The 12,017-nt window shown below is 32.8% G+C and overlaps 1 protein-coding gene across 4 annotated transcripts in view; it reads left to right on the forward strand.

The window, feature by feature from the left end:
• Nucleotides 1–11,686, forward strand: part of CALCRL (calcitonin receptor like receptor) — a 105,152-nt gene extending 93,466 nt beyond the window's left edge. For all 4 annotated transcript variants that reach the window (XM_082630357.1, XM_082630359.1, XM_082630358.1 and 1 more), the window contains 3 exons: nucleotides 2,762–2,980; nucleotides 3,136–3,177; nucleotides 8,547–11,686. In XM_082630357.1, coding sequence (XP_082486483.1) covers nucleotides 2,762–2,980; nucleotides 3,136–3,177; nucleotides 8,547–8,762 — 477 coding nt within the window. In that variant the 3' untranslated portion in view covers nucleotides 8,763–11,686. The remainder of the gene's footprint in view (nucleotides 1–2,761; nucleotides 2,981–3,135; nucleotides 3,178–8,546) is intronic.
• Nucleotides 11,687–12,017: the final 331 nt, after the last annotated feature.

The following is a 12,017-nucleotide window of genomic DNA, read 5'->3' on the forward strand; positions in this document are numbered from 1 at the left end:
CATAAGGTATTTTTTTTCTCTTTCTGACTTACTTCACTCTGTATGACAGACTCTAGGTCCATCTACCTCACTACAAATAACTCAATTGCGTTTCTTTTTATGGCTGACTAATATTCCATTGTATATGTGTGCCACATCTTCTTTATCCATTCATCTGTTAGTGGACATTTAAGTTGCTTCCATGTCCTGCTATTGTAAATAGTGCTGCAACGAACATTGTGGTACATGTGTCTTTTTGAATTATGGTTTTCTCAGGGTATATGCCCAGTAGTGGGATTGCTGGGTCATATGGTAGTTCTGCTTTTAGTTTTTTAAGGAAGCTCCATAGTGTTCTCCGTAGTGGCTGGATCAAACTACGTTCCTGCCAACAGTGCAGGAGAGTTCCTTTTTCTCTACACCCTCTCCAGCCTTTATTGTTTCTAGATTTTTTGATGACGGCCATCCTGACCGGTGTGAGGTTATACCTCATTGTGGTTTTGATTTGCGTTTCTCTAATGATTAGTGATGTGGAGCATCTTTTCATGTGTTTGTTGGCAATCAGTATGTATTCTTTGGAGAAAGCTTTATTTAGGTCTTCCACCCATTTTTGGATTTTTTTTTTTTAATTGAGCTGTATGAGCTGCTTGTATATTTTGGAGATTAATCCTTTGTCAGTTTCTTCATTTGCAAATATTTTCTGCCATTCTGAGGGTTGTCTTTTCGTCTTGTTTATGGTTTCCTTTGTTGTGCAAAAGCTTTTAAGTTTCATTTGGTCCCATTTGTTTATTTTTGTTTTTAATTTCCATTACTCTAAGAGGTGGGTCAAAAAGGATCTTGCTGTGATTTATGTCATAGAGTGTTCTGACTATGTTTTCCTCTAAGAGTTTTATAGTGTCTGGCCTTACATTTAAGTCTTTTTTGTTTGTTTGTTTGTTTGCGGTATGCGGGCCTCTCACTGTTGTGGCCTCTCCCGTTGAGGGGCACAGGCTCCGGATGCGCAGGCTCAGCGACCATGGCTTACGGGGCCTAGCCGCTCCGTGGCATGTGGGATCTTCCCGGACCGGTGCACGAACCTGTGTACCCTGCATCGGCAGGCGGACTCTCAACTACTGTGCCACCAGGGAAGCCCACATTTAGGCCTTTAATCTGTTTTGTTTATTTTTGTGTATGGTGTTAGGAAGTGTTCTAATTTCATTCTTTTACATGTAGCTGTCCAGTTTTCCCAACACCATTTATTGAAGAGGCTATCTTTACTCCACTGTATATTCTTGCCTCCTTTGTCAAAGATAAGGTGACCATATGTGCATGGGTTTATCTCTGGACTTTCTATCCCTGAGCACTATATTTTTTTAAAGTTTCATGTCTCAATTTCAAAGAGAATGCTTTCTTTTGGGGAAAGTTGTAAACTCACAGTAAGTTTATAATTACAGAAAGTAATCGACAGAAGGCCTTGTTGGATGCCAAATTTTTTTACCTCTAGGATGATCTAGGTTGAATATCAACTGGTTCCAGTATGTGATTCAGCCTCCTCATAAGGGTAAAGAGGATTATAGTACTATCATGGGGAGTTGTGAGGATTGTTACACACATACACACACAAATAATGCAGGAAGGATAAACCAAAAAGATGAAAATGGTTATTATGGTATAATACATATTTGGTAAGTACCTAGTATGAACACTAATACAGAGTAGACACTTAAAATAATTAGTCTTTGCTAAAAACAATTATTTCCTATCTTTGAGCTGAAAATGTTCAGAAGCTTTAGTTTTTTAATCATAGCAAAATTTTAAAATTTTGCATAAGAAAATGAACTAAGCAAAACAATCAGATATTACTTAGCTGAAGGTGGCCCACAATAATTCCACCATAAATTTATTTTTTAAAATCTAAATCCATTAAAATTGATGTACTTTTAAAATTAATAAATCACAATTCCATATCCAAAGGAAACAAGAACACTATGTTAAAGAGATATCTGCACCCCATGTTCATAGCAGCATTATCCACAATAGCTAAGACATGGAAACAACTTAAGAAGTTATGGTATTTATACACACACACACACACACACACACACACACACACCACACAATGGAATACTATTTAGCCATAAAAAATAAGGAAATCCTGCCACTTGAGACAACTTGGATGAGCATTATGCTAAGTAAAATAAGTCAGAAAGGGAAAGACAAATATTGTATGATCTCACTTATATGTGGAATCTAAACAAATAAACAAACTCATAGAAAAAAGAGAACACATTTGCGGTTACCAGAGGCAGAGCATGGAGGAGGTGGAATTGTAGGAAGGTGGTCAAAAGGCAGAAACCTCCACGTTTAAGATAAATGAGTATGAGGGATGTAATGTACAACATGATGATTATAGTTAATGCTGCTCTACGATATACATGAAAGTTGCTGAGAGTAAATTTTAAGAGTTCTCATAAGGTAAAATATATATACAATTTTTGGTATTTATATGAGATGATCGATGTTAGCTAAAATTATTGTGATGATCATTTCACAATATATGTAAGTTAAATCATGCTATGCAACCTAAACTTATATAGTGTCACTTATATCTCAGTAAAACTGGGGAAAAAATGAAAAAATTCAGTAGCAGAAATACAAATTAATATTTAGGCAAATATTCTCATCAATAGAACATATTCTTGTGTACTGAAAACATTCTAAGATTCATAAAATCAAAGATCCTTCAATTATGATTCTTAATATTAAATATGAAATAATTTCCATATGCCATTTTATTTTCTTTTAGGTGAATCTTTTTTTCCTATTAAATATTGTACGTGTTCTTATCACCAAGTTAAAAGTTACTCACCAAGCAGAATCCAATCTCTACATGAAAGCTGTGAGAGCTACGCTTATCCTGGTGCCATTACTTGGCATTGAATTTGTACTGTTTCCATGGCGGCCTGAAGGAAGGATTGCAGAGGAGGTGTATGATTACATCATGCACATCCTCATGCACTATCAGGTATGGTGTTCTTGCATCAGGAAGGCACCTTGTGAAATTTGGTTTTAAATTTATATATAGCTTTGGTTTTATTTTTAACTATATGTGCATCAAGTTGGTTACAAATAATGTGTCTTTTCCATTTGGAATCAGATAATTCTATTTTTCTTTTACAGGGTCTTTTGGTATCTACAATTTTCTGCTTCTTTAATGGAGAGGTATGGTGATTGATTTTATTCCTCTTATTTTTTATTTGCAATACTTTTTTACTTTAAAAAATGAGAGAATTATAAATTCTCTAAGAACAAGTATTTCAAATTCCATTTCTGTCAGGAAAAAGAACCATGGAATCTCTTTTACTAGATGTAACTCTCCTTCCCAAAAGCTCAGGTCATATTGGAGTTCAAGACTAGGGCAAATTCAGCCTCACTTTAAAATATTCCATCAATGACTTTTATTCATCTAGTCTTTCGACCTACCTTTTGAACTAATCCTACTAATTCTAGACTTTGTCCTAGGTACAATGTTAGGCAATCCTTATCCTCATAGAACATACACTCTAATAGGAAATAAAATTGGGTCATTTTTATTTTCCCCCTTTCTCTGTTTTGTTTTTTTTTTTCTCCTGGGAAGAGCTGAAGTGGGTTAAGAAACAGAAGAGCCCTCTGATTTGTAACATGGAAATGTGCTTTTGGATATTTCAAGATTTTTATCCAATATTTTTTTCCCTAATTGGGAAGTTTCAGGCATCTTAGAAACTGGTACCATATTTCTTATATCAATAGGGCTATAACTCAGTGGTTTGAGCTATATTGATTTAGTTCTTTATATGATTTTAATCTACTTGACAAAATTTAACGTGTTGGAGGATTTTGGCAAAATTCAGTAAAGTTTAGAAATTCAGACAGCAACTTATGAGACATATATTTGGTAATGGTGAAGCTTACCACAAAGCTTCAGATGGGCAACACATGGAACCAGTTGTCATAACTTTATAAGAACCATTTCTGTACAACTAATCAATGTCGGAAATTATGTACGTCATGAAAAACTATAAAATATTGTTTTTCCTTGTTTATGTAATATTTTAATTCTTTCTCTTAGCATACAATAAAATTTCATATTTGATTTCTTAATCAATTTTAAGATATAGATATTTATTTTATATATTTATTTATTTATAATGGCGTATAGAACTGTCAAACATAGTAGACTATATTTCATATCTTTGAGTGGTGTCTCCATGATTCTTCTGCTGTATAGAGGATAAGAGTGACTTTTTCTGAAGTCAGTGAGAAGTAGGGACAGAGAATGCAATTAGGAAGAATAGATACATCATCTGTTTTGATAATAAAATTCAATTAGCATTTATTATATAACTCTATAAATTAATTATTGTATAAACTGAATTAGACAATACAATTTCTGCCTACATAGGACTTTACAATTAAATATAGATGAGAAAGCTACAGACAATATGCCATAAAGCATGTATGAAATAATTAAGATACATGTTTGCATGTGCAGAAACATATTTGATTTTTATAAAGGGTATTTTTTAAATGTACAAATTATAACCACTAGTAAAATATTTTGTGATGGAAGGCAGTGTAGCATAAAGGCACTGACACAGTAATGCATTTAAACCCAAAGATGCCATTTTGTTCCTGGCTGTAACATCTTGGGAAATATTCTGAACCTCCAGGAGTCTCAGTGTGTACTTTTATTAAAGGGAAATAAACGCAAGTTCCTTACACAAGTCTCACAGGGATTAACATAAGCTAGGAATATAAAGTTTTTAGCACCATGCCCCACCCACAGTAGATACTCAGTACATTATAGATTCCTTTTTAGATTTGTCAAATCTCTCATTTACAAAAATATATGTACAAATGGGGACATTAATCATATCGGAATCAAATCTCAAATTGGCCCTTATATTTAGAAAAAGTGCCCAGGGAATATCTAAATTAATGCCTAACACTCTTATTGCACTCTACCTGTGTAAGCAAAAGAGACACAGTCCTTGATCTTTTGCCATGTTCTAAAATTGAGAAAACTTTGGCACTGGAAAATTACAATAAAATATCTTTGAGCCAACTTGTTACCAAATCCTTCAGCATCTCACAACATCTCCAATATCTGTCCCCTTGTCTTCATCTCTAGATACAATCCCTGTTTGTGTATGATTCATTTCTCATCTTAAGAAATACTATAATGCTTCCTTTTTTTGTCCCTTTGCCTCTAGTTTTTCCCACTCTCATAACATGAAGACACAGCTGCCAAATCCATTTTGTGTGGTTCCAACTATGTCATGTACTTCTTGAAATCATTTGCTTAGGCTTAGTTTCCTTCTTACTTTCCATGTTAGGTCAAATAGCTTGCCTTTATCTTAATATTTCTATTTATTTTTTATTCTCACATTTTATTTTTATTTCTTAGCCAAAATATTCCTATTTGCATTTCTCACTAAATAACCGTGGCTTGACAAGTACTCAGGTCACTTTCATCTCATCTCTAGTCCTCTCAATCAAAAAAATGTGCACTGTTAGCATAAACTACGGACTCTAGACATCAGAAGGGCCCTCCCTAGTCTCATGGGTATCTTTTTTTTTTTTTTTTTTTTTTTTTTGCGGTACGCGGGCCTCTCACTGTTGTGGCCTCTCCTGTTGTGGAGCACAGGCTCCGGACGCGCAGGCTCAGCGGCCATGGCTCACGGGCCCAGCCGCTCCACGGCATGTGGAATCTTCCCGGACTGGGGCATGAACCCGTGTCCCCTGCATCGCCAGGCGAACTCTCAACCACTGCGCCACCAGGGAAGCCCCTTCACGGGTATCTTTAACAACACCTGAGCGTAGATATTTTTACAACGTGAACAAAAAGATTTGTTGAGAATAACCAAACTCACATTCTGTAGTGAGAAGTAGGTAGAATTTTTATATAAAGCTCTATTAAACACCTTTTAACTGATTTAGGTTAAGCAGTGTAGAGTTGGTTTCTTATCAGGTACTAATGGTCATATAAACCCATATTCTTTATATTGTACAAAATTATATATTGCAATGTTATATTCTAAAAAGTTGGCCTTACTATTTATATAACACTTATGCATAAATCAATGAAAACATTTTCATATCTTTAATAACATCAGGCAGGCTCTCTTGCCTTCCAATGGCAATTTTCCTTTTTATCTTTCCCCATTACATTCTTCTCATTGTAAGTTTACTGAGAGTGGCCACTTTAATGTTCTGTTGAACAGGTGTGATGTTGTGTTAGAGAAAGCAGATGAAAAAAAATAACATCCTTATAGAGAGTACCATAAACAAACAGATGTCTACAAGGCCTATGGGTCTTTAATTACCTTTATATTTAGCTTCAGTAAGTAAGTCAGGAAATTGGCTTTCCATGGTTTTTCTGACGATTTAGTTGCAAGGGAGAAATAGGGTGATGACCTTAATCAAAGTAGATATTTCAAGAGCAAACAGTCATGTATTTCAAAGCCATTTTGGCTTTTAGAATTGAATTTAAGCTTTCCTTGTTAAGACTATAAGTACTACTCTCGTAGCTAAAATATTTCTTCATGTCAGCTTCTTCCCAACATTAATGTAGAATCTTTTGTACAAAGCTACATTCCACCTCCTTTCAAACAGAAACTATATAGCACATGGATTCAATCAGTCCAGCTTTTAGTAACAAAGTGAGAAGTTAATTAAGCATAAAAATCAGGATCAAAAACACTCCCATTAGAAATACCTAGATAACTGGCCAAATGTCATTTTTGTTTTAAATCTCTGAATATTTATTTAAAAGTCATAATCTAAAGCCATTCCATTTGTCATTTGCTTATATTCTTGAAGATATTACATACGCAGATGGTATTTTTTAATTACCTTAATTTAAAATGTTATTTGGAGAACTTAGAAATACATCACTAAACCATAAGAGAAATAAATTTTTATAAGATAAATGTATTCATTTTCCTATAAATGTTGTTATTTCAAAGAAAATTTATATGAATAAAAATTATTTCCTTCAGATATAGTTGCCATATGTAAAGAAGTGAGCTTGAAATTCTTGAAGCTCTGAATTTCATATTAATAAAACAATGTATTGCATTCCTAGCTACATAATTTTTGAATTATAGAGTAGGGAGATGCCTCCTGGAATTTCTAATAACTCATTCTGAATTCTTACTAAAGAAACTGATTAACCTTATATTTGTTTGTTTTGTTTTTCTACATGTTAAAATATGAAATGAGACAGTAAAACTTTGTGTTCATTTTAAGCGACAGATTAGAGGAGACTAACAGGACCTTAAAGTATCCCACAGAGCTGCAGACATCCTGGGAATACCTATTCACTATAGATTGTAATTTGGAGAAGAGATAAGAAAATGAAAAGACTTAAATAATCAGCCCTATTTTAAAGTTTAATATTGATATGTACACGTGAATGTAATGAACAAAAAGTTGAGGAATTTATGTAATTCGTAGAAAGTTAAATAATATTGCATGAGTATGTTTGTAGGACATGAACTACTAGAAAGTTGTTTTTGGATGCTCAGATTCCCTTTGGGGAAACAATCAAAGGGTCAAAGAGCAGTAGAGATTTGGGGAAGACAATTCAAAGCTATACATGCTTTGCAAAGACACAGATCAGGTCACAGCATGTGGCTAATACATCCTTAACCTAGAAGCAGACAGGAAATGTACAGGTGATTGAGTTGGGGATGCATTTGATATTCTCATTTATGCTCACTGACTCAATATGAAGAAAATCATCTGTGTCTTATGTTCAGTTAAAACCAAAATCATTGTATATGACCTACCTAGTTCTGATCTCTATCCCCAAGCAGAAAAGATAGAAGAGTCATTAAACTTCAAATTTATCCAGACAGAGGTGTATCTAAATACAAAAAAAGTGGAGTTGTGACATTACTAAACTTTTTTTCCCCACAATACTCATACCATTATATGTTCAATGCTGTAATTATCTGTTCAACACTATTTTCCCTCTGGGGGTAAGCTCCATGAGGACAAAAACCCTGATCTTCTTTTTCCAGAATGTAGCTCAATACCTGGCATATGCTAATCACAGTAAAAGGTTGTTGCTGCTGCTGTTGATGATGATGGTGATAATTATTTATATTCCCTGTATCCCTGTTTTTAAATCTTTTTTCTCTCTTCTTTTATATTTCACTAATTATCTCATTCTTTTAATAAAAATATTGACACAAAACTAAATGTTGCACATGCCAACTTGTAAGTGAGGGTGTAGATTAACTATTTGACAGCAAGACATTCATGTGCATTTTTAGAGCTTCAAAGAGAAGGCATAGAAAGAGAAATATGAAGTTTTCTGTAGTCTGTACAAAAGTATAGAGTAATTACAAAGATTTCCTAATATAAAGATAGTTTACTCAATTTCATTTTTTAATTAAGAAAATAAAGTAATATTATTCACTCAATATCAATGCTTTTTTAAAAAAAGCTTTTGTAAATAACCTATTTTATTGTATTATTAAACACATTATCTTCGTTTCATTTATGAATTGCTCTTACCCTTTCTGTTTCTTTTTATTTTATAGGTTCAAGCAATTCTGAGAAGAAACTGGAATCAATATAAAATCCAATTTGGAAACAGCTTCTCCCACTCAGATGCTCTCCGTAGTGCATCTTACACAGTGTCAACAATCAGTGATGGTGCAGGTTACAGTCATGACTGTCCAAGTGAACACTTAAATGGAAAAAGCATCCACGATATTGAAAACGTTGTCATAAAACCGGAAAAGTTATATGACTGATAATAGAGCGTGTATTGCTGAACTATCATGTTCCACTCCTAACTCAAGGACTTGGATCCATGACTTTACAACCAGAAGACTTCAATATTAAATGAATTATTTGAAGGTGACAAAGAAAACCCTCACATGATTTCAGTAGTGTGTTGATAAATGTTTCACACTAGCTCCATGGGGGAAAACAGTCCTAATTCGTAATTTTTGCCAGTTTTTATGGTGTAAGTAGTCCCACCATGGCTGATTTCAAGTTACGAACTTGACATCAGTGAATGTGGAGTTGGGTAAAAATGAGCACAATCAGTTGTTGTAGGTTGGTGTGAGCCAGCTCCAGCACACCACTGCATGAATCCACAAATAAATAGACCATAAAAGTTCATAGACACAATGGGCACAATTCCACTCCTGTTGCCTAAAGAGACCTAGCTACGGCCTATAGACTTGGAAAGAAAATGAGCTTTTCATTTGTTTTTAAAATCTTTATCCCATATTCCTTGGTGAAGTTGATTTTTTACCTTGAAAGTATTCTAGCCCTTTTTGTTTTTATTTTTTCAAATGGACCAGATAAAGAATTAATTATTCCTGTTTGCTTACCCTCTTCTCCCCACAAAAAATAAATGAGCAGAATTGCTGTTGGCTACTCATTTGCTGATTCATCACAGTTATACCCCTTGTCATATCCATTTTTGAGGCTTGATGAATAGTATGTATGATACACAATCCTACTTTGGTATCATTAGGGAGAAATCTTGGTTGATACTACAAAACATGTGGTTGACTACTTTCCCATCTTACTACACGAGTGGGAAGGAATTCATGTCCATATACCTGTAAATAGAAACTTTGCCCCTTCCATTTCTACTATGTGGACAAATTAGCAATTATTTTACATGAAGGAAATCAATGAAGGATTTCTTATTTTCTTAAAAGTTTGTAAAAAAATTGTGAAAGGTAAGCTTGTAAATACTCTGTTATTCTATTTTATAGTCTCAAATATATACAATCTAGGTAATTTTTTTAAAAAACAAATACTTAATGTAACAGTGTGTGCATGTTAATATCTGATACTGTGTCTGGGCTGATTTTATAATAAAATAGAATCTGGAATTCTTTATTTGGTAACTATTTTAAAGACAACCAGATGCCAGCATCAGAAGTTTGAGAACTAAGTTTGAGAAATATCTATGATAAGATATAAAATATTTATTTAAAAAATCCTCAAGGCCATTGTTTTATTGAATATATTAACTTTGGTGATTCATACCTTAATAATAGATATGTTTGACATATATCCTTTTTTATTTTGATGATGAACTTTCATTCTAATCCAGAAAATTTAAATGACTCCTATAATAAATGCCAATCTGCTATTCTTATGGTTTTTACCCCGTTAAAAAGATTACTTTTCTGACTTACTATATGAAGATATATAGCTTTGGAAATGCTGCAGGCTATTTTTTAAAATTAGAGGAATACAATATATATCATATACAATGTTTTAATATTTTAATAGAGATATTATATATGACAATGCAATATAGTGAAAGACCTGAATGTATCAGTAAGGAAGAATTGTTGTCAGAACATTTATGGAATAATTAAATTAAGATGGAAGAAATCCTCGCTAATGAATTAAAGTGACATTTAAATGGGATTCATTTTCCCTAATGTCATTTTCCACTGATTTCTGAAAAATAAAATGCCTTCAATTAGTAAGTCAGTTTTGGCGGGAGAATTCATTACATCTATATGTTTTTTTGTTGTTGCTGTGGTGTGTCAATCTGCTTAAAATGGATTAAACTAATGACTTAGCCATCATAGGTTGTTTCGTAAGCTGTCAATAGATGGTAAGTTCAGAAGTCATTTGAAATTGTCCAGGTAAATTATCTAAATTAGTAAGAATTCACTTATTAAAAGGCCTGGTCAGTAGATTTATGATTTATCTATACACATGTAAAAGCTGTACTGTTAGTTTCAGATTTATGGATTTCAAAACAAGCTGTTATAAAAAGGAACTCAGGCTGTTCTGAACTTTCTAATGCCTAAATTATACAATAATTCCTTTAAATAATCTCACATTTTAGCTATTTATTATTCAAAGACACAGATTCAAATCCTTCACTGACACTGTTCATATATTTTAGCATTCTTCCAGACAAGCTATCAAGTCTCAACCATAAATGACAGTAGAAAATGTCAAATTATCAGCGAGCATTATATTAAAAATACATTGTAACTTTCAAGTCTTTTTATTGTGCTTTTATCATATTAAGTTTAGATCAGATTTCCTTTGTGGCCAGGATTTATCTATTGTACCATCTTTAGGTGAAGACAGTCCATTATTAATCAGTGTTAGTTTTGAACCCATTTTTTTAGAAGTGATATTTTTAAATATTAGACTTCTCTAAAACTGAAGTACTAATAATTAAGATCTCCTTTGTATCTTACTCATATAAAAAAGTCAAATCAATACTGTTTAAAAGCAAACTTCCTTGGTATCTAAAAACTTATTTGGGGAATTTCTAGCTTTTAAAATGCAAATCTGCTACTTTTCTGAAAGTATTTGTGAAAGTCATTTTAATTTTTAAACAATTCTAGTATGTCATATTTTTAATTTCTAAAGTTATTTAGTGCATTTATTCATAAAATATTCATTCTGGAATTTAGTGTTTGTTCAAATGTAATCCAATGTACATAGAAATAGTGGTAGCTACAGTGCTGTATTTATTGCTTGATAACTTTTTAAAAATGTGAACTTATCTAATTTTCTCTTGGTTTTAATATGCTAATAAAAACCATTTCTTTTATTTCTAAAACATACCCAAGATATTCTGATCAATTAAAATAACTCATGTTATGCTTACTTAGTGTATATCTCTATATTTTGATTGTATGAAAATATTAAAGTTATGAGCTAAAGTTGATTTTCACTCATGTTTACTGGAGTACTGAATAATCTAAATTACAAATATAATTCTTTACAGCAATCAGTGTAATACTTAAAATCGATGACTATATCACCATTACCCTCTTTAAAGTCTTCCATAAACCTGTAAATCATTCCATAAACCGGTTTGTTAAAATTATGAATTCATCTTTTAAGCTAGAAAATTCCAAATAAAGTACAATGTATGCAAATTCCTTCCTAGGCTGAAAGAAAGGAAAAGATTCCCAGAAATAGGAAAATGCACAGAGATTTGTCTCCTTTCTCCATTATATTCTACTGTATAATTTTGTGTTGAATAGCAGAAAAAAACAGAA

The sequence above is a fragment of the Mesoplodon mirus genome, assembly GCF_964341445.2.
Source record: "Mesoplodon mirus genome assembly, chromosome: 8".
Classification (NCBI taxonomy): Eukaryota; Metazoa; Chordata; class Mammalia; order Artiodactyla; family Ziphiidae; genus Mesoplodon; species Mesoplodon mirus.